Source organism: Poecile atricapillus, chromosome 20 (assembly GCF_030490865.1).
Source record: "Poecile atricapillus isolate bPoeAtr1 chromosome 20, bPoeAtr1.hap1, whole genome shotgun sequence".
Classification (NCBI taxonomy): domain Eukaryota; kingdom Metazoa; phylum Chordata; class Aves; order Passeriformes; family Paridae; genus Poecile; species Poecile atricapillus.
The window spans coordinates 1,856,811-1,880,400 of NC_081268.1; the positions used below are offsets into that span (position 1 = coordinate 1,856,811).

Consider the following 23,590-nt stretch of genomic DNA (forward strand, 5'->3'; position numbering starts at 1 on the left):
AAACTGGGCTGAATGTATACTTCCCAACCACTCACTTTCTCTGGGACAGGGTTTAAATTGCTCATTTGAATCACCCAGCCTTTTATTCCATAGTATGTCCAGTCTAAAAACGATTAAATATAAACCAGTTTACTACTCTTGCATACATGTCTCCATTAAATATTTACTACATCTGTTCATATTAATAAGTTTACCTTTAAATCTTTAAAAAACTCATTACACAAAACAGACCAAAACTAAAATTGCGAGTCTGTAGCTGTACCTCTTAAATTTAATGTCAATCCATGTTCCAAAAAAGGAACATGTGATGAAATGTAACAGTGATGAAATGTAAGAAATTCTGCTAGCCACTCCTAAAATGCTGGGGGTTTTCCACATTGTTATTTTTCACTGCATCAGCAATTTACCAGCTTCCTTATTTTTTAACTCATTACTGACCATAGGGTTTTTTTGCTTTTGCAACCGATTTTAACAATATTTCTATAAACTCGCCACCATTTGATGGTTATATGTCCAACCCTTAGTGCACCGATATGTTTAAAGGGTTAGAATACCCTGTCTGAACACAGTAATTTTGGTTACAAAGCTACTTTATGTGGATATGGGGATGATTGAATGAGACAGGGAACAGCACTACAGCTCAGACAGTGACTTGGGGCTGGGGACAGGTGTATCCACAGCACAGAACAAGCCAGGGCTGAGTGCTGAGGTCTGAACTTACCCATGCTCCTGTGGCAGAGGCTGTGGGTGGAACCTGTGGTGGAAGCACCTCATCTCAAATACTCAAATTAGTACTAGAAACACTCCTCCTCATCTCCCCAAACACGTCTTTGACTTACTGTAACTGTGAATAAATATTCCAGGACTTTCTGCATAGTGTTTAACACGTTTTAAATTTATTACTTGAATGAGGGTGGTAAGATTTTCCCTACCCAGGCTCTCTGGGGAGCAAATGGGATATTAAAGGATCTCAGATGGGATATACTCTCTCCCATTTTTCTAGCTGGCTAGGTTCTTCAGCCAAGCACGAGGTGTCCTCAATGATTTGCACTTCAGAGGCCTTTTAAAGGCAAATTTTCAATTCTTTTATTCCTCATTGTAGATCATCCTAAACTCTAAATAAAGTTAAAAATTGCTACATTACACTAGAAATGTTCCAAACCTTCCTGAAAACTACCCATAAATCATGTTTAATGAAATAGTTGGGTACCTCTTTGCTCCTGTTCATCAATTCCAACACGAGATGTTTCAAAAGCCGTCTATCTGCAATTTTTGAGTCCCTGTATGACATGTTTTCAGCTGATTGCATTCCATTTCTGAGAAATCTCCAGACACCTTTATGACCTTCCTTGGCCTTGAGATTCTCTCTAGTCATGTTTTACTGTCTTTTCAGCCGCTTTGGTCTGTCCCCACAGCGCTCAATGTTCTGTCACAGCTCTGCCAGGGGACTCCTCCCAGCCCCTCCCTCTGTCTCTTTCCTTTGACTTCTGCAGTCTCTGGACATCGAATACCTCTCTTCCTGCCTGAGACTCTGGCCTGTGCCCGTGGGGATGGCTCCCCTCTGCACGGTGTTTTCCAAGAAGGGCAGTCCTGTTCCTCACCTGGCCTGGCTATCAGTGGATATCCAGAGCTCGGGATCAAGCTGGTGATGCGGTTTTGCCCGGACCCGGTGTTCGGTGTCACTCCAGGCTGCTCTTCAGCTGCTAAACGCGGCGGGTAGCTGAGGAGGCCTGAAGGGAGTGCGGCCGGTCAGGGGATCTCCCTGAGGGGAGCGGGGCCCGTCCCCCCGCGGGGTTCCCGCCTAAATCTCCCTGAGGGGAGATTGCAACTCCGCGCTGCCCTTGCCCCGCAGTCACAGAGACACAGCATGGGGCGGGTAGGAAGGGACCTTTTGGGGCATCTGATCCAACCTTCCCGCCCAGACAGTCATGAGAGCACATGGTACAGGATTGTATCCTGACGGTTCAGGAATATTCCCCGCGAGGGAGACTCCACACCCTCTCGGGATAATCTGTTCCAGTGCTCGGTCACTCGCACAGTGAAGAAATCCTCCCTCGTGTTTGGGTGGCACTTGCTGTGCATCACTTTCTGCCCGTGGCCTGTTTTCCTGTGGCCCGGCACCACGAGCAGAGCCCGGTGCTTTCCCTGTCGGCTCGCCCAGACAGGCACACACCGCCGGCTCCGCCGCACTACAGCTCCCGGCAGCCCCCGCGCCGTGACTCGGCCGGGGCGCCGCGGCGCGGGCCGGGATGGAGTGAGGGGCGAGCGGCGGACAGAGCGCGGCCCTGCGGCCCCCGCCCGTGTCTCGCTCCGCCCCGGGTCTATGCGGCCCCCCGGAGACCATGGGATCCAGGATCAAGTGAGTGCCCTCCGCAGCTCTCCAGCCCCGCTTCAGGCCCTCGGGAGAGAGAAGGGGACTAGACTTCCCCGCCCTCCCTCCGCTCCCTGTGAGGCCGCGCGGGCGGGACCCCGGCCGAGCCCGTGGGCCTCGGGTTGCGCGAGGAGAGGGAGAAGGAAGGGGAGAGAGCGCTCCCTGCCCCGTGGGCCGGAGGGACGGGCAGGACGGGCCGTCCGAGCCCAACTCCCAACTCCGGGACCCCGGCGGGACCCTCCGGCCCTGCCCCGCCCCAGAAGAGGGGCGAGAGCCGACCCTGCCTCACACCAAGCCTGCTGCCCCTCCGCTCTCAGGGCCAGGTGGGGAGGGCAGTGCAATGTTATCGGTGCAGGCCTGAGGGAGGGTGGGGGTGCTGTGTTGGGAACATCTTCATTGCCAGCACAGCCGACGCCTGTTTCAGGGGTGTGGACGGGTCGAAGGAGTGCACATTTCTTCGCCCAGGGTAGAGTGTGCGGACGGAAGGACTAGTCTGGCTGGGAGATAGCCAAAGTGCATTAGCTAAGGAGTTTGGGGGAAGGAGAAGAGTGATGCAAGTGCTGGGCCTGCAGATCCATGCCTTCAATGTTGTTGGTTTTTTTTGAATTTTCATAAAATTGGTGGTTGATTTACCAGTAAGCATTGTTAGTATGTTTGGTATAGTCACATTAAAAGTCTCAGTTTGTTCATGTGTCATTCCAGGAAATTTCAGTTTCTCAGACACAGGTAGAGGTGTAATAAAGCTATTGCCAAGCAGGGAGTGCTGACATCTCTGTGTGAAAGAGTTATAGAGTGGAGAGACCCAGGTAGATCCTGTTTTATTCAGCAGGTGCTGTTGAGCAATTGTTTTTCCTTCTTGAACACAGTGTTCTTCAGGATTACATTGGGCTTTAACTTTTCCCTTCTTTCGTTTAACTTGAATACAAGACTAGAGGGGACGTAGTTTGTGTGATGACACATCTTCATGTTCCCAAGCCCATAGGCTGGATAGATGAAAACGTGTCTTTTCAGGCAGGTGTTTTAGGAAAATGTAAGCAGATAATGAGTGTTTGTAATGATAGCACTGTGGCAATTGGTTTGTTCCAGAAAGGAATTAACGTTCCTTCACTCCTTCCTTCCTTAAGCATACTGTGAGCATGAGTTTTCACCTTTTTGGAGTATGCGTTCTCAACTGTTGCTGCAGAGAAATTAAAGCCTGAGAAACTGATTAAACTCTTGCAGTCAAATCCAAGTAGAATTGAAAACTGTAGGTATTTTGGCAGCAGAGCAGGCTGTATCTCTAACTTGCGCCTTCAGACCCTGCAGCAGTCACCCTTGCTTGGACCACTTCAAGATTATGATCCAAAATTACTTCTTATGATGACTTTATCTTAAATTTATTAGAAGGTTGATGCTTACTTTAAATGCAGCTTCTTTTATGTGCACTCTGCATCTACAAGCTGTGTTTGCTATCTTTGAGTTTGTGATTGTTGATTGGACTTCAGTTATTTTGAGCAGACTTTGCCAAATGAGAATGTCATCAGGCAGGTGAGCTCCAGCTAGAAACTGGTGTCAGGAAGATGTAGTTGTTAGAAATACTTAGTGCAGCCAGTGGAGTTAAGGACTTTTTCTATGCAAAGTCTTTAAGTGTGAACTTGTCTTTCAGGGCTGTAGATAAAACCCACATCTTTCCCAATCACCAGAGTAACAGAGGTAATAAACCCATGTAAACATTGCTTTTCATTCTTCTTGGACTTTGTGAGAAAGCATTTTGTCCACTGGGTGATTAAGCAACTTTGCCTTGAGCAACACTTAATAAACTGCTTTTTTCCACTTTGGACAGAGCACTGTTATCGAGCAATGCAAGGACAAAATTTCAAAACAGTCTTAAAATATAGGGAGTGAGAGAGCCTGTCTGTCTAAGAGGCTTTTCTGGTCTGCCTTTCTGAGCTGGGTGTTTATTCCAGCAAAGACTTTAATGTTGGTAAGTAACTTCCTTATAGGAACAGGTTGGAAGTGTGAATGAGAGAACTGTTTGGTGAGTGGGCAGGGTGAGGCACCTTTAGAGGTGTCACCAGTATGTGCTGGAGCCCCAGTAAACATCCAGCAGTCAGATCCCTTGCTGCTTACAGTAGATTGATAACTATGAGGGGTATTAAACCTCTTGGCACAGGATCCCTTGCACACACTGTGATAGACTCTGCATGAAACCTGGGTATAGCTGTCAGTTAGATTTCTGATGGGTGTATAATAATGAGTCATTTGAGTGAAAGATGCTTAGAGAAAGGTATCAGTAGCTGCATCAAACTGAAGTGAAAGAAATCAAGGAATTGCCAGCAGTCCTGTGAGCTTTTGGCTTCTGTATAGCTGCAGGCAAAAAAAAAAGCTAAATTGAGTGTTGGGTTACAGTGCTGGGTTAATCCTCTGTCGGGCACATCTCGTGCCAGGCACTCTGTGCCAGCCAGGTGAGGTAGGACAGGAGTCTGGTTAGCCTGCTGCTGTCACTGCTCAGGAACCTTTGTACTCCATGTTACAGAAAGGATTTCTTATTTATTTATCTTCAATAATGTGTCAATATCAATCTGATCAGCAGAATGGCATTGCACTGTAAAAACAGTTGGCATGTCCCTTTCCAGAGGTGACACAATAGATGCCAAGTGTACATCTGGGAAAGCTTTCAGAGGTTTAACAGAATGTTTGTTATATACTAAGATGAAATATTATCTACCTATGGAATACAAGGCAAAAAAAGTTAAATATATAGAAATTAATCAAGGCTTCAGTTGTAGTTTCTGAATTGAAATAGTGATTACAGGTTTCTGCTAATTATTTTCTGCATGAGTTGAGCAACTAAGTCTTGTTACAAGACAACTAATTATCAGTCGGTGTCAGACTCCTCTCTTATGCCTCAGTTTCTGTCATGAGTGCCATTGCATTTTCCTATGTGTACAAAAAGTGCTCCTACACAAAATTGAAATAGCCTGTAGATATGTAAAGTATGTACTTCCAGCCATCCAGCTTCAGAGAAGGGCTTGATTTAATTTTATTCTGAATAAATCTCTTACGGATTGGTAAAAATGACCATTTTTGATCATAAAATGTACATAAATATCTTTTTTTCACTGTTAGATTGAATTTCATATTGATTGCTTTGAAGCAGATGTTATTTCTACATCAGAGATTTGAAATAATTCATACAACTAGCATTTATCACATTTCTCATACAGCTTCTTCCTAAGTTTGTGTTTTTGAAGAAGTATTGCATTTCCTTCTGAAATTACCTAGTTCTCAAATAAATGAGGTACTATGTATTTTTGTACCTCTGTGTCCTATGTATTTTATTTTAATTGCATCTTACTGTTCACTTGATAAGTGACCATGGGTCTGTAAGTGAATTTTGGGAAGAGGGAAAACTTGGTGTGTGTGTTTAAGGCTCTTGTGCTGTGGAGGATTGCAGGGGTTGGGGTTTCTGTGCGATGCACAGGTGATGTTGGACCACAGAATACACATTTCTGATCATGTTTATGCTGTATTTGCAAACTGTATGAAGTCTTATAGTGGCTTGTTTCCTTAATGCCTCTGAAAAGTTTTAAAATATCCACAATCCAACAATGACTTCATTCTCATACTGAGGTACTGGTTGTTGAATGCAGCCTTTAATACTGAATTTCTCACTTGGGAAGCCTACTTTAATTTCATTGTTCATAGAAATAAATGGACATTTGTCATGGAAAATTAAAATACAAAATGTGATGTCTTTTTGTCTGAAAGTTTTGGAATATAGTCTGTGCTCCTGCCAGCTGTGTTACACAGTGCTTTCACTTAAGAATTTGAACATGGTTTCTAACATAATACTAAAAAGGTGTTTGTTGTTTTAACCATTAGCTGTAAAAATAAAAAGTTTATTAACTTTTAATTAAGGAAACCGGGTGCTAAAAATAAAAACACAAACAAGGAGGGTATGATAAGGCTGCCCAGCAATGAGTATGAAAGGAAAAATCCATTTCTGGTGCTCTGTGGGTATCATTCCATCCTCACCCCGTAGCGGGACTGTCGGAATGGAGCTAAACCCCAGTAGCTGCAGGTTATGTGCTGCAACTTGAGTAGCAGAGCGAGAATTATGCAAGTTTGGTTTATATTGCACAATAATAGCTGACTTTGGATTTCTCATAACTTATGAGTGTAGTTTTCTGAAAAAACAGCTACTTAAGACAAATCATTTGGGAACTGGTGGCAAATTAAATTACCATTAATTGAGTTGTGAACCATTGTTGCTCCTGAGAGGTGCTCTGTAAAACTGAGGAGTGTGATCCTGTGCTACTGAAAGCAATGGGAGCTTTTCTGTCATTTTAAATAGGTGTGGGGTTTGGCTTAGAGCCACTTGAGTTAGGCTAAGTGGGCCTGTGGTATGGTTAGAAATGTTTTCCTTAATCCTTTTGGTGTTAAAGTAGGATTAAAAATAATAGAAATTCTCTGAAGAGTTAAGCTGAACTCTGTGACATGCTTGTATGTTTGGTTCGAAATGTTGGGTAAGATGAGTTTAATTTTTTTTAAGTTATCATTCAGTTAGGAATTCTAGCATGTATGTTTATGGGTTTTGTCATTATTTTTGTCCTTAGCTGTAAGGAAGTTACAAACTTCACAAGTAAATTATACCACAGAAATTTTCTAATGTTAGTTTGCATTAACACATAAGAGACAATATTATCACTATACAAACAGCGATAAATTTGGAACAGTAATTATTCAATTTTGATTCTTGATTTTAACCAGAAAGTCTAAGAATAAAGTGTCACATATTCAGACCTGCAAAATTCTTATTTCATTAATACAGTCTCTTTAATCTTAGAAAAAACTATCTGGAGTAGCTAAAATTGTTAGTCAGGAGTTAACTGAAAATATTCTTTCTTTTATGAGCACCTGCTGTCTTTACATGCTCATTATGTAATTCCAGAGCATCACTTAGAGAGTTAAATTAGTAAGAACTGAAAATATACACTAAATGGTTTGTTTGTTTGTTTGTTTTGAAGTAGTATCATTAACTTTTTACTTTTACTACTGGTATATTTATAACTCTTGAGCAAAGCAAATCTCTTTCCTCAAGCATCATTTACATCTTGTAGTTCAATTTGGTATGGTTTTTGACTGTCACACTTATTTCCGTGCATCTGGCAAATTTCTGGATTTAAGACTGGAGTCTCATGAGACCAAACATTGTGCATTTGTAATATTCACCAGCATGGCCTTTTTTGACAAAGAGGTAGAAATATTTTGACAGGTATTAAAAAGGGGCACTGTCTTCATCCTAAATACAGCCTCTTAAGTTTTTCAGTAGTGTGTGCAGGAAGTGATTTTGCCTCCTCTTGACTGCAGATACTTTTTTTTTTTTTTCCCCCTTTTCCTGGGCAAATAGATGTCATGAAGTTGAACTCAAGGGTCACAGTAATGAAAATGTGAATCTGGGTGCTGTTTGTTCAGTGTTGGGACAATGGGACTTTTCAGTTTGGTGAAAAATTTCCAAGACATTTTTTTCCTGAAAAAATCTCTGTATTTAGCACGTTGCAAAGGTCTGTTGAGAAATCATCCAAGGCTGTAAACCAAAAAATGGAGATTGTCTAGGTGTCATTGTACTGTGTGCATGCTGAAAACCCTTTCTAACTGCCTCATTGCAAATGCACTTCAACCAAATTCTCAGTGTGCTAAATACCTTCCTTTTGTTTCAGACAAAATCCAGAAACTACCTTTGAAGTGTATGCAGAAGTGACCCACTCAGGAATCAGTTGCATTGGGAAAGGTACTGTTTTGCACTATAGTCCTACCTATTTATTGGCTAAAACTATTATTAAGAACCATATTTTGTGAAAAATATTTAACATTATGCTGTTTTAGCTTTTAAAACTATCTTAATTACTGGTTCTGTGGAATCTTTTACAGTTAGGACTAAAAATGAGAAATTTATGTTTCTGTACCTGATTGTGGACAATTTTCAGGTTTCTTTGACTGTTTTGTCTTTTTGTCTTTCAAAATAAAAATAATTATTTTCTTGATTAGGTTGAAGAAGTGTTTTCTCAGATGACTACTCATGTAAAAAAAGGGTAGTTTTAAACCAAAAATACTCTTAAAACATCTTTTTTTGGAATTTGTTTTTAGTTCCTCTTTCTTACTTTTCTACAGAAGTATTTTTATCTGCTTCCAGAATTCTTGCTTTGATCAAATGACTTTATCTGGAAACTAGGCATGGATGCAGCTTATGATTTGGTTAACTGTTTAATCTCTGTTATCAAGTCATAATTACACAAGTATTTTTCTGTAATATTATTTTTTATAAGCATTCCTATGTTTATGGTAGAGAAGTCCCATAACCACTGAAACCAGCATGTAAGTACATTTGGGAAGTTTTGATTGCACTTTTATCTCACCTGAGGAACTTGCTCAAATAAGCAGGAAAAGCAAACGTTGAAATTCATAATGCCAAAATTTAGCTCAAGATACTTTTATGAAAGTTCAGTCTCTAGAATGGAAGTTTGGCAAATTGAAATAATTATGATTAGTCAGCATATACTGAAGTAGTGTTTTTTTGTCTTTTAATAAACAATCACCTGTGCATTGTAGATATGGTGTAATGAACCAATAGAAGGGATTTTTGTATTTTATTGACTGGAAAACCACTTACTTCCTTTTATATCTGTATTTGTTACAGTCTGCGAAAGTCAAATAGCTGCAACTCCTTCCTTCCCTGCCAAAGCCTCCATAGGAGTTGTAACAGGAATACAGTTTTGGCTTGTCCTACTGCTCTGTGCCATCACAACTATTTGATGGAACTGCAGGAGCCCTTTTAATAACTGGTCTTTGTTTCTGCACATCTGACCTGGATTCTAGTGCCAGAAAATCTGAACAAATTTGACCATAAACATTACATTGTACAGTACTAGTGTCTGGGTATAATCTTCTCTTTGAAGTTTGTTTGCATCCCCCTGCAGGGATTAATTCCCTGCTGTGGGAAGGTGGGTTAAAAAGCACGGAAACTACTTTACAGGTTTTTAATTGGAGAATTTAGTATACATTTTGTTCTATAAACCAACTGATTCTGTGGGAGTTTCACTTAGTTGTGTTTTTAGGATTGTTGTATGCACTTGTAGGTGCAAAATCTTCAGAAATTCTTTTTAGGAAGTAAAAGAAGAGTTTTAATAATTGTTTTTACTAGTCATATATTTTGAAATTACTCTCTCTGAAGAATCTTTTATGAGATTTTTCCCAACCAATTTTTTTATACTTTAGTGGTATACTTTATTCTCAGAAGTCTTAGATTTGTGTATACCCAAATATTTTGTCCTTCTGTTCTGAATGAAGGTTGTCTGGTTCTCTGCAGCGTCAGCTGTATTTAACAGTTGTATCCCAGGCAAATCACCATTCCAGAAATACACACCTAGAAACCTCCATGTAGTCTGTGTCCACTTTTTGGCTGTTTGTTCCATGCCAAAACCCTAAGACTACAAATTAAGTTTTCTTTTTCTTGCAGTCAGGGAATGTATGTTACATGGCAAGGAGCAGCTACTGTTGACAAAAGCAAAATGCATAAAAAATTGTATAAGAAGCAAATTATCAGGCAGGTTTAAAACTATTTCTCCCCATTTAATTGATCCCAAAATTAACTAAGGCAGCTGTTTCTATAATAGTGCTGTTGATACTTAAAGTGCTCCTAATTCTGGTATCAATCTTCTGCTGACTTGGTCTTGAGGAGAAAGAATTGCTCCAAATCTGTAAATGTCCTAGTGTGGGGGATTGTCTGGTTTGTGTGATGGTAAAACTTGTCTTTATTTTGTTATTCGAGAATTTGTGTAGCTGTCATGGATTAACCCCCACGCAGCCACCCGCTCCCTCAGCCCTGGTGGGATGGGGGAGCAAATTGGAAAAGTGAGAAAGTAGAAAAGGATGTTTGCCATGTGACTGTGAAGTATCAACTGAAATTTTAAGTTTTAATGTGTTTCAAAGTTCACAGTCAACTGCAGAAGGGAAAAATCTGTTCTGGATTCCATGAAAGACACCAATAAACTGGGCCAAGTTCAATGAAAGGCCACAAAGATGGTGAGTGAGCTGAAGCACTTCAGTATGAGGAGACAGGAGTTCTGGGCTGGATCAGCCTGGAGGAGGCTCCAGGGAACCTGAGCAGCAGCCTTCCATAGCTGGGGAGTTCCTCGGGATGAGGCATCCAGGCTTGCCAAGTGATGCACGGCAGGAAGACAAGGTGCAGCAACAGGCTGAATCAAGAGACATTCTTGTGAATATGGGGAACCTTTTCACCATGAGGAGTCAAGAATCACACCAGGTCACTCAAGAGATGTTGTGCTTCTCCATCCTTGGAGGTTTTCAAGACTCAACTGCTTCAAAACCATGAAGAACCTGGTCTGACCTCACACCTGGCCTGTCTTTGAGCAGGAGGTTGGACTAGAGAACTCCCAAGGTCCCTTCCTGCCTCAATTATCCTATCCAGATGCTAGGATTTGATTCTTAGAAGTGGAAGCTTCAGGATCATCTGGGGAATATTTTGTATGCTTAAGGTACAAAGAGAAAAATTTCATTGAAACCAAAGAAGTTGAAAAAGCAAACATTGTTAATTCTAGTCCAGGCAGACATTTGCCAAATCACAGTGAAAAGTGTGAACTGAGAGTAGAAATGATCACTGGATCAGCTTGCTGTGCTCTCACTGTCCTTTCCCCTCAAGATTGTTTAGAAAGAATGATTGTGCTCAGCATTGTGTATTTTTGGCACATTAAGTCTTTGGTACATTATACAATTCCAGCATTCAGTTGTATTTAAAGGTGGTGTTTGTACTTTGTTGAATTCACAGGTCTTACTTGGAAACTTATGGATTTTTCTTACTTAAGTAAATGTGATGTCTTTTTTTTTTGAGAACTGTGAAGTAGGAAGCAGGATAGCAACTCTGACTGGCTTCATGAAGATGAATATTTCTTATTAAAAATACATTTCCTTAGGAGAAGACCACACCAAACAATTTTTTTGCCTAATGATTGGTGTTTCAATGGTAGCTGGGAATTCCACTTTCTGAGAGGACACATATTTTCCCCGTCTTTCTTTTATTGCCAATGTACCTATAAAAGCTTTTCTTGTTGTCCTTGGTGTCTTTGGCCAAATTTACTTCTGCAGGGCTTTAGCTTTCCTAACCTGATGCTTGGCTGTTCAAGCAGTTCCTCTGCATTCCTTCCAGGCCATGTTTCCCTGCTTCCACCCTCTGGAAGCTGTCTGTGTTTAGTTTGTCCAGGAGCTCCTTGTTCATCCTTAGAGGCCTCCTGTCCCCTGATTTCCTCTTTGTAGGGATGCAGCTTGGAGCCTGAAGCCTCCTCACCAAAAGTGAGAAGCTGCAAACTAGAATAGAAAGAACAAGAGTCTGTGTTTTTACAGTGACAGTACATGGAATTTATCTAGTGAGAAATCTGTGTTGTGTGTGTCAGGTATAAGTATGTCAAGCACAGGAACTTTGCAAGTCTAATGCTTCTCAACAGCTCCCACACATTTACTTTCAGAAAAAGAGGGAAAAATAGCCATGGTTTTATTGTAAAAATGGAATATTTTAGGGAAAATACTGGCTCAAAGTAAAACTAATAAGTTTTGTATCTCTGGTGCCTGGTCTTCTCTCGTGCATTGTAATTGTTACATGATGTGGATAATTAAAAGTTTTTTATGAAATACTGCTGTTTTACTGGATTTCTCTTCCTATTTTTAATCTTTGTATAAAGGAAGGAAAAAAACATTTTATAAGATTGTGATTTTTGTACTTGTCATGGCATTTAATAATTCTGAAACTTCATAGAAGCTGAGATAGTAAATTGTAATTAGATAGATTAGGTAGATTGTATTGTTTCTTTCACAGAAGAATAACTGCTTCAGCTCACTTTAGCACTCCTAGATATCCAGTTTTATGCTATAGAGGCATTGTAGAGAAGTGCATTGCAACTGTTTCCTATGTTTTTAATCTCAGCCAGAAGGTTGTTTTGTGCAGGTTTTTTGAGATGCAGAAGTAGAAAGAATCTCCTAGCAAATTTAGTTTAAATGCCTTTATAAAGAAAGTGAAAGCTTACTACTTGTGAAATTTTTCTTTTCACTTTCAAAGCACTTTATGATCTTAAAACTGCTGCAGATCATTCATCAAAAATAGGATGTGACAAATTTAAGGCTGTTGTTGGACCTCAGCCAAAGATTTTCTCTTGTTAGAAAGGGCTGTGAGGAGAATTGTAGTCTGACTGTCAAACTGTTCATATAGCAAAAGAGAATTTGTTAGTCTAAAGTAACCGATCAAAATAGTCTCTGAAGTAAGAGCGTTTGAAAGTAAATGCTCACAAGAGTAAAACACCCCCTACACCCCTGTCTGGGAGGACGTACCATGCTTTTGTGTGGGGTTTTTGTGTTCTTGCCAAAGCAGACATTATAAAAGTATGTCAAATCTGTAGCTTTACCATGTAGTGTGCCAAAAGGCCTTTCTCTCCAAGGACCTCATCTTTCATCTTTTTGTGAGTGTAGCATAAATTCTTGCTGTGTGTTCAAGGAAAAGCTGAAATGGTTTAGTACAGCTAAAGGATTTCTTTCTGAGTGTTTTTTTAAAAAACCATGATAAGTTAGAAGCCTAAACGCGACCGCATGGACAAAGTGTAAGTATGTTAAAGTTTAACAAATGTTCACTGGATTGGGAAAGGAAATGTAGTTTATGCTACTTCTTTTATGACAGAATTTAAAAGGTCTCGCTGTAAGACTCTCCATGTGCTTCTTTCTTTTCTCGAAAACATACCGCTAAGTTGAAAAGGGAGATGAATCTTAGAAGGAAACTATTAACTCTGAGGTAGTTTATCATTGTTTGAGTGAAAGGATGAAATTTGCATTTGAATTGGCTCCTAGAGTAGCATGTACTACTAATCTTGTTCCTACTAGAAGCTTGTGAGTAGTTTAAGTACTTCCTTCTTTACTTTTCATGTTCTAGCCTTGGGTTGTAATAGCTCTTTCCCTCCCTCCCCCCCTTCCCAGTAGATCACAAATGTATAACTTAAACTAATCGAAGTCCTTAGCTCTACTGGGAGAAGTCACGATGTACTTGGGCCTTAAAATTATTCTACAGTTGTCACTGTGGTTTCTGTGGTAGGACCTTCACAGGTAGAGAGAGCTAGCAGCTTTCTGTCTCTGTCAGGCACACTGCTGCCATTATCTTTTGTCATAGATTATAATATTACATAGCAGAGCAGTGCCTCCTGTACAGATGAAGGATTTTCTTGAACATAAGCAAAGTTACTGGACTAGGATTAAGTTAAGAGTTGGTTATTCAAAGGTTTGCAAACCTTACCTGTGCACCTCTCAGAGCAGCCTTTATTTTTTTAAGATGAAAGCATTTTGCTGGTTCTAATCTGCTCATTCAGTATTAAGAAATAGATAAAATGCTGAAGGCTTAGAAGTATCAAAGGAAGTGCAGAATTCAGGTCTCTTTCCATTAAATGCTTTCTGTTGAAGGGGCTGGAATTCCCATATCACAAGTTTTGCTATCCCATCTTTGCAGTGTTGTGTTGCTACACCAAACTTTCTAAGGCAGGATTGGAAAAGTAACCAAACTAAGTAGATAGGTAGTATTTGGGAATTCTAATTCTCCTAAGCTGCTGCTTTGTTTTTCTGTTTCCATTTGATTGCTTTGCTTCTAAGTACAAACAAGGTGGAAGATTTTAACAAAGAGCTTGCTGGGACTGCAGTGTCTGGGTAAGTCAATAGCTCAGTTTGAGCTGTTTTCTGTGAAGACAGTTCACAGTTTGGTTTTTACAGTATAAATGAAATACAGAACTCAATTTGAGGAGAAACTCAGCTTATGAAAAAAATACTGGAATCTGTCATTTTGCAAGTCATCATACATTTTATCTCACACATTTTTAGGCATGTTCTTATCTGATAGTACTAGATTGAATAAACCCCCAAATGAGTAATATCAAATCTAGCTGAGTGTTTCTCTGTTGCTGTGAGCTATTTTGTGGGAAGAGAGCTCTTTTTTAGCCTTTTTCGCTTCATGCTTTAACTACTTCTGTCTACAGTCTTTCCTATGTCACAAGTATTTACTGATCTGCAGTATATTGCTATGCTGGCACTGTTTTAACTAGACAGAAAAATTCAGCTCAGAAAGTCTCACTCACAAGACTTTAAACTCTTTTGTTGATTTATATTTTTTTAAAGGAGCTTGACATCTTCATCAAGTTCACAGTGGGCCTGCTTTGTTTGCTTTCTCTTGAATGCTTGATAAGATTTTTCTTCTATTGTTTTGTGCAGCAAGGACAGAACTTGCCATGGCTGAGGTGGTTTTTTTGTAAATCCACAATATGGTCATTGTCTGCTGCTGAATAATTGTGACTGCTTTTTGTACAACCAGAACTAAGGCTTTGGCTGTGAACAGATTCCTTCTTAGCGTGAAAAGAGACTAATCCATGTAAATACAGCCCCAAAATAAAGCTTTACAGAAAAAGGGAAAGGCTGCTAAGCAGGAGGGCAGAGGTCAGCAATTTAACCTTTAACCTAACAAATAAGAAGCATGAAAGTTCCCGAATTGGTTTACAAAGGCAAGCTCCTGTGATCTGTCAGTTTTTCTTTTCATGATAGAGTTGGGTGAGAAAACTGAGTGACAGCTAGTGCCTTTTTAACTGCAGGTTGGAATTAACTGAAACTTTCTTACGGAGGGTTTTTCTAGTGATTTTAACAAATTATTTTCATTCACTGGCTAATACTTAGAGTTTTCCTTGAATTTATAGATGAATCTGAGTGGTTGTTCGTTTTAAAGAGTTCTTGAGAGACTCGATTTAGATCCCCAAAACTACTGAAACGTTTAAGATTTCAGCATTTTGAAGCATTGAAGAATTTGGTGAAGCACTTGTTGCAATTAACTCTCTCTTACTGTGCTGCTTTAAGAGTATAGGGCTGCTATGCCAGTAACTGCAAAGAGATTGTACTTTGAGCAGAGTCCAAGCGTTGATGTTGAAGGGAGGTGTGTGTGTATGAGACCTTTTTTAAGGGAGTAGTTTTAACTCCCTTTAGTTCGTTCTCAATCCATAAGCATTTCCAAGGTAGTTTATTTTTTGGTTGTTCTCAATCACAACAGGTAATCTTGTTAATGAGTGTTAACTTCTGCTCAAAGCTTAGTGCATCTGCAATCAGCAGTTAACGTAGATACAGACATTGCTGTAAAGAACTTTCAATGCGAGTGTCATTCAGGTGAAAAAGAAACAAAGTAGTAATGACTTTAAAGGAGACTCCCCGGAGATTTAAGAACAGCGACTTTGGGTGGTTCCTTTCCCTGAAGTTAACACGGTCCCATAAGTGACTGACTGGTCTATCCACTGTTGGATGATGCTTTCTATGAACGTTTTCAATAGAAATACTGGAGTTTAGAATTTGTGTCTGTCTTTAGTCTGTTGTCATGTAGGTTGGTAGTTGTAGCAGAGCACTACAAAGTGCTTTAGAGGCACTTAACAGAGCACTGCTTTAACTGTGGCACTCAGGCAAAGCAAGTTTGGAGAAGTAAAAGTTGAACTGGATCTATTTTTATTGCTGGTTGTTTTTGTTACGGGAGTTCCTTGCAACAACAGAATGTAAACTGGAATTCAAAAAGAGGCCTGTCAGAGTGCCCAAGGCAGTACTGGGCTGCCTGCCTTTGGTGTGGTATTTTTTGTCATGAACAGAAAGTGACATTGTTAGGTTTTCCTGTGGTTTTTTGTTGGTTTTGTTTTGTGTTGATATTTTCTGTTTGTTTGTGGTTTGGGTGTTAGGTTTTTTATAAATTGAAATGGAGTTTAAAAGAGATGATTTGAGGTTAGATTATTATCAAATAAGTGTAAAATTAATGCAAGACTGTTGTTTTACTTCAGCAGCAGTTGTCAAAACCCAAGGTCAAATCTAAAGAAATCCTAAACTCCACCTTCTGTGCTACCAGAAACAGTTTGCATTTTAGTCTTTCTGGGGCTAGCAAGTTTGGTAAACCATTCATCAAAATTCCACATGCTGACAAATTTTTGGTTCCTGGGAAGATGATTTTTTATGTCTTTTTTTAAGATGAAAACAGCTTTTTATGTACTTTTTAATATTACTTATTTCATGGAAGAGTGAGATGGAAACCAAGGAAGTTGGAACTTCCATATTGAGGATGATAAGCTTGGATAGAGGGATGGGAAGAGACAAATGATACTGATAATCTGTTGTCTGGAATGGATTATAGTCTGGAGAGTTTTTTCTGAACACTTTATTGACTGGAGTTTTCACCGTCAGAATTTGTGCTGGGATTTTAAGTGGTGGTGAAAGGAATTAGACTCACAACTCCCATTGCATTCTACAGGTGTTAACTCAATCCCATATTTGGGTTCCTTGAAGAATCATTTCCTTTGAAACTACACAGTTATGAATATAAATAGTGGTAATATGACCTCTTCATGAATTTATTCTTACATTCATTAATTTATTCTTACATTACATTACATACATTAGCCCTTAAGTAAACGGCTCTAATTTCTGTCTCTAAGATACTTTGGAGATCCTTGAGATCTTCTGTTCCAAAGATTCTAAAACCAGATTATCACTCTGTGGAGAAACACCTATCAAAATACTTGATGCAGACTGAAGCTGGGTGTGAGAACGTGAAGCAGAATGGCTGATTGAGCACCGCAGGATGGGCACAGGCAGCCAGGGCTGATTGAGCACCGCAGGATGGGCACAGGCAGCCAGGGCTGATTGAGCACCGCAGGATGGGCACAGGCAGCCAGGGCTGATTGAGCACCGCAGGATGGGCACAGGCAGCCAGGGTGCTGGTGTTTCCTGTTGGTAAGCTGCATGTTTGGCTCGGTGTTATTTTGGTGGTGTGCTTGTGGTTGTGTGAATCTGACAAGCGGGGAAGGGTCCCAGGAGGGGAGGAGCAGCTCAGGTGGAGCAGAAGCTGGCACGTGCTGTAGGATGGGCTGTGTGTCTGTAGGACTGAGCTACTCAGTGGGCAAGGGCAGAGCAAATCCTAATAAACAAAACACGGCAGAGGAGAGGTAAAATGCAAAAATCCCCAAAACCAAAACACAACCCCCAGAACTTTCCCTGAAATGGGTATGAAATTTTCTTCTGGAGCTGTGCTTCACTTGCACCTAAAGTAGTTTCTGGTGTTATCTGATACTTGTCTGTTGATCATTGACTCAGTTTAATTTGAGGAGTTTATCAAACACATAAAAAAGATTCATTAGGGTAAATAACCCTCTCTTAAAGCTGTAACCTCTGTCCACAAATGCATTAGCATTCATACTTTTTTTTAATGTTTACTACAAAATAATATATTGATCTCCACTTATTCCATTTTATCTAGAGGTGATCCTGGCACACAGAAAAGTGTTACAAATATGCTTATTTTGCTCCATTGTGATTAAATTCCTTCTGCACTACAGATCAGGTTATACTTGCCCTGTGTATTTGTGGCTTAACGCCTTCTGTTTGTGATGATCTATCATCTTCTTTTGTACACAGTAGTGGTAAAATTGTTTTTTGTTTGTATTTGGGAAAATTTACTTGTAAATTATTTCCTAAAAATATCTACCACTACAGTATATCACAGTTTGCATCAATAGGGTGTAATTAAAGATACCTCTTAAAGGTATTTTCTGCTGGAAGGAATTAGCATGATAAAACAGAAGTTTGAAGCTTTCTGTGTACCTTGGCAGTGTTCATAAACAAGAATAGATGTAGTGAGTAAATAGAGTTATTTAACTTGTTCAGTATTTTATTCCTTAATGAACCATAGAGGTAAAGAGTAGTAAATCTCACAATTTGCCATCCCTCTTGCATGGATGGCAAAAGTGTGTTTTGTTGCACTTAGAAATACTAAATGTGGCATCCAGCAATAGTTACTACAGCTTTTCATTTTGTTGTATTTCTTGATTGCTTTGCTCTACACCAGCCGTGGGATTCTGTCCTTCACTAAGTCATCTTGAAACAATTCTCTATCTAGACTAAATCCTTAGAATACAGTGGGTATCAATCACATGGACAATTAAAATTAAGTATTGACATGTTTTTAAAATAGTCATACATCTCAATTTTGTTTATCTCAAAGTTTTAAAAACCTAATGACCTCATTGCAGCTCGACTATAATTACCATGTTTAAACTTCTATGCATTTTTTAGTTTAAACAGCCTTTGTGTTTTTTTAAACCAAAAGAAAATTAATGAGAAGAGACAAAGAGACATCAAAGAGGTTTTCCCTCTGATTGCAGTGTTAGAAGTTTTGCCTGAAAATAGGTTACATTTCTTCTGTTTTCAGCTGAATCCTCATTAACTTTACATTTTAATGATGTCCAGAGCAAATTATACGATTATGGTAGATGCCTTAAAGGGAAGCTTAAAGGACACCTTTTTAATGTTTGTTTCTTTATTGGTGGCAGTATTTGCACCAATATTATAAACAGTGTTAGACTGCTGAAAGTAATTCCAAAACATATCAAAAATATATTCCATTTTTGCCATATATGTAGTATGAGTGTCTTAATTTAATATTTAACACAAATGGAGCATGTTATGGAGAGTTCTTTATCTTTGTAGAAGAAAAATGTAAATCAGATCCTTTGAAAGAGTTTACAAATTACTTGTGCATCTTCTATTCAGTTTTATTTATAATGATCAAGTAAAATGGAGACAGATGATTTAACAAAGTGGAATTGTTTCGTGTTCTTGAACCTTCCATGGAAACAATGGTTGAAATGTTAATAAAGTGCTAGTTTGTATTTTTACAAAGACAAAAAGCATTATTGGGGGAACTTGGTGGAATTTCAATTCATTGTTTGGAGGAACTCTAATAACGGCAGTTCTGTGTTCTAATGTACTTTACTAAAAATTAAGATTGTATAACTTTCTAGATGAAGAATTGTGTTATATCAAATGCAGCAACAAAACCTTGTATTTAGTGCACCTTAAACAAGGTTAACTGGAATTGGCAATAGCTGGAATGGAATTTGGAGTTCAGAATGAAATACATCATTTCTGACTGTAGATCAATGGAAAGTTAAGGCAAAAGATCTTGTGAAAAGTGGGGTCTTCCCTTTCCCTGTCCTGATATGTGGTGACTGTGCTTTGTGAATAGAAACTTTAATTTTCCTGTGCTGGACTCCAATCAACACATTTTTGGGAGTTGGGATTATGACAAGGGGATGGGAAGAAGTAGGAGTGTGCCAAAGTACAGGTGCAAGGTAGGACTCAAAGGTCAGCTGACACAGTGAAATGTTTCCGTTTGTTTGGATTTTTCATCACTGATTATAGACTACTGTGTCTTGATGGAAGCATTTGATATGCCTGTCATTAATAATCATTGAATAAAGCAGGAGTTGTTAAACAAAAACAAAACTAAGCTTAGCCTTTCCATTTCAGTATGATTTTACATCTTCTGTTTCATGTTAATTTTCTGTAGAAACTTCAGAAATGTAAATTGTTGTGATTGTCTGGGAGTTATGACAGACCCAAACTGCACATCCAACTTGGTGGACTTTAGGTGATATTGTGTTAGAAAATGGGTTTGGGTCTTTCAAAGGTTTGGCTCTCTGCAAGTGAGAAAACAGCTGTTGAAAGCCATGGTTTAAGTTCCTAGTTAATCTTAAGTCTTCTAGCTTTGATACCTGCTAATGTAACTGTAGTTTGAAGATGGTGTCACTAAAAGAAATAAAAGTTGAGTGCAATTCCCTGCTTTTTCTCATCTTTATTTTATAATTCTCAGAGAATTTTCCATCTTTAGTTGAGATGCAAAATAAAAATACTGATTAATAAACTCAGGAAGATACAGATTACTAACTTCTGGCTGACAGAAAGATGTGCATGTTATTTTTGTTTCTTGGCAAGAAGGATCTTGTATAGAATCATATTAGCACTGAAAACATGTAATGTTCTTCCTGGTAACTTGTTCTCCAAGTATTTGCAGTGTGGCTGTTTCCAGCCAGTTATGTGTTAATGATAGTGCAAGGCTGAAGCATTCCAATCATTCATATGCCTGTCCTCCCTTTCTCATAAGGGTTTCTTTGCTCAGGGTTTTTGCCTTATTCCTTTTGCTTTGTTGTGGTCAATTCAGTCAGTATAATAGCAGAGACACTGGCTTTTTTCCCCCTTTTTTTTCTTTAATAAAGAGTTATGTTAGAGATATACTATAACAGAGATAAGAGCTATTTATGTCCTAAGCTATTGATTTTTAATTAATGTTGCCTGGGCTCATGCATGTTGGCAGAATTGCTAACAGCTTGTGGCATTTTTTAATTCACATCTTCTTTTTTGGTATTTTGACAGTGTCATTCATATCTCATGAAAAAGTACCTCGTCAGGTTAAATGTGTTAAAACACCGAGCAAAAAAAAAAAAGAGGAGAGAATGGAACATAGGGCTGCCTAGAAACCTTGATCCATTGCCAAAGTATTTAAACAATTTAGTGTTTTGGTTTTCTAGCTCCAAGCTGCTTCTCAAATCCCTTGCTAATTAATCCAGTTAATTCTTTGTAGACTAACTGTATGCAGGGCTTTTTCTTGGGCCTCTATCACTGAGAACCCTGTTTTGTTTGAAGCAAATCTAAGCTCTGTTATAAAGGTTGTAGTAATAACGTGAGTACTTGCAGATGTAAATACAGTGTTTTGAGCCTTTTTCAAAGGAGTTGTGTTTGTGTGGGTAACTTCTAATTTAATCTTTCATGTTTGAAAATTAAACATATATACTTGTATAAAAAGATGGAGAGAACTTTATCATTAGTTTGGTCACTTAAGAAAAGGCTGTGGAGCCTCTATGGAACAATAATGGCATGGGGCATTGGTATTGTGGTACTAGAGTTAGTGATATATGTTTATTTTTCAACAAGTAAATTGTGCTAAATGTCATTAATTTCTGTTTGCAAAAAAGGGTGTTTAACATAACACAAATAAGAGTTTAGCAAAAAGGAGAGTTTTTAGAAATGGCCTGTTGATGCTTCAGATTCTTCTGATGAGAGTACAACAGTGGTATGAATTCAAATCTGGAGAAAGCAGCTGGAAAGCAGTGAGCCTAGAAACCGGATTAGACATGGAATGAGATGAGGAGAACAGAGAATTTACTGCTCAAGGTGTGCTGCTGTGTGGTGAGAGCCACCCCAGCTCTTTAGCTTCCTTCTAGTTTGTCAGATTTGTGAGAACAGCATCCCACTCCCAGAGTCGATGGCCAGCTGCACTTCAGCACTGCCTGGATCATCAGCCTGTGGAGTGAGGTTGTACAAGTGGATTCAAGTTACAGTTTTAGATTACCTTTGGAATTGGTAGTGAGGGAAAAAAGATTATTTTTAGCAAATCTGCTGCTAAGGGTGACCAGATTGAAACTAATCTGCAGAGCTTTGAAAAGGGCTGAAAGTTTAGTTGGGAGTTTGTGGTTTCTAAAAGCAGGGCAAGGGAAAGAGAAAGGAAATTAGTGAAATTGCTGGGTTTATATATGCCTGATTTCCAGGGCTGTGACATTGTTATGAAATGTTCCTGCTCAGAACTGGATTACTCTCTCTCACAGGAGCATTTTGATAGCTGGATGTATGTTCTCATACATTTTGGAAGTATCAAGTGTCTGAAAACATTTTTTGCGGTTAAAAATCCTTTTGACACCCTTGCCTGTCCTACAGTAGCAAAAATGTTTTAAATTTTTTTAGTGAGATGATAGATTTCCTTTCTAGCTACACTGAATATCAGTGAACTCCTCTTTATCTAAACCAAATTTTTCTTCCAAGCCGACAGACTGCTTTAAATGTACTAAATTTACTTTCACAGAAACCTTCTTTTTGTTCCAGCATTGCACACAGCATAGTGAGCTTTGCTAATGGTAGCTGAAAGCATTGCAGCCATGAACTAGGTCAGTCCTGCAAGTGTCAATATATCCATGGCTCTGTTGTGCTGCCTGATGCTGTCCAGTTAATGAACTTTCCTCCCAAAGAGAGAAGTCACTCTGAGCAGCTGAACATGTAGTGATTTTGTTTTTCTTTCATCTCACGGTCATTAGCTCCATGAGATGTATTTTTCCATGTTAGGACCTCCTTCCCCTCACCCTCTCTAAGTTTTGAATGGTGTTCAAGAAGTTCAGCTTCTGTCATCAACATTTCTGACTCCACAGAAATGTTTTGCTGGGGTGCATGTTGAATGCTTTTCCTGTTCTTGTGAACTTTCATTTAATGCTTTAGTTGAAGGCTTTCATGGCACCTCAGTAGTGCTGCAGCCTTAGGTGGGGCTCACTGTGACCAATCTCTGGTTTTTTGGTTTTTTTAACTGGATTCCAGCTTACCTGTTCTTACAGATTTTTACTGTTTTACCATTTTGGTAGAATGGGCAGCACTAATAAGAGTGGTGAGTTGAAAAAGCATGTTGCATGGCTGAAGCTGAAACAAAAAGGTGAGGCTCAGTACTGAAGTGTGCAAGGCCAAGTTCTGAAGTGTCCCAATAAAAATAATTATTGCTCATTATTATGATCTTTTATTATGTGAGCTTACACACCTCAAAGCTCAGGAGCGCGTTGGTGACCGTGGAAACTCTTGGTCAGTTCTGTTTCATAGCCCAGGTTCCTGGGGTTGTCAGGGTGGTGAGGGTGAAGCTCTAAGTGTGGCTACACTGGAAAAGCTACAACCAGAGCACCACTATGAAATCAGCTCCCCAGAAATACTCGTGAGGTTTGGCTGTCCTTTGTTGATAAGGACATGGATGAATCAGATTTATGGTATGACAGATAAGCTGTGTATTACTGCACGTGCCCAGAAGCATTTGTGGTGACATCTCCACTGCAGGGACCAATGGAATCGAGAATGACGTTCTCAGTGTTTCATCTTTGATGGAATTGGTTGTTTTCTCTCAGTGCCATACTGAATCACTAAAGCATCCTGAGCTAATGCACTAGCAGAAGGCATCAAGCCCCAGCTGATGGTGCAGCTCTGTTTTCTCTGGACTGTGCAGTTGCTGTGCCTGAGGTTGCCCTCAGAGGGTATTTGTGCAATTGGTGACAGTCTGGGAGCAGTGCTGCTCCCCTGCAATAACACATGGGCACTTGGAGACTAGAAACAGTTGGAGACTATCAATATTGAAAGTATGAAAGTGGGGTCAGAGTTTGAAACATTAGAAAGTTACATAGCTTGAGGCTTAGAAATCAGTATTCACTGTTGCATATGTAACAAAGAAGGTTTCTCTCTGTAGTTCGGGCAATTATCCACTTGGTCAAGAGA

General features: G+C 39.4%; 1 protein-coding gene across 7 annotated transcripts in view; it reads left to right on the top strand.

Annotated features, from left to right (window-relative positions):
* Window positions 1-2,215: 2,215 nt before the first annotated feature.
* DENND1A (DENN domain containing 1A) overlaps window positions 2,216-23,590 on the top strand; it is a 153,702-nt gene continuing 132,327 nt past the window's right edge. For all 7 annotated transcript variants that reach the window (XM_058853400.1, XM_058853403.1, XM_058853401.1 and 4 more), the window contains exons 1-2: window positions 2,216-2,359; window positions 8,074-8,144. In XM_058853400.1, coding sequence (XP_058709383.1) covers window positions 2,343-2,359; window positions 8,074-8,144 — 88 coding nt within the window. In that variant the 5' untranslated portion in view covers window positions 2,216-2,342. The remainder of the gene's footprint in view (window positions 2,360-8,073; window positions 8,145-23,590) is intronic.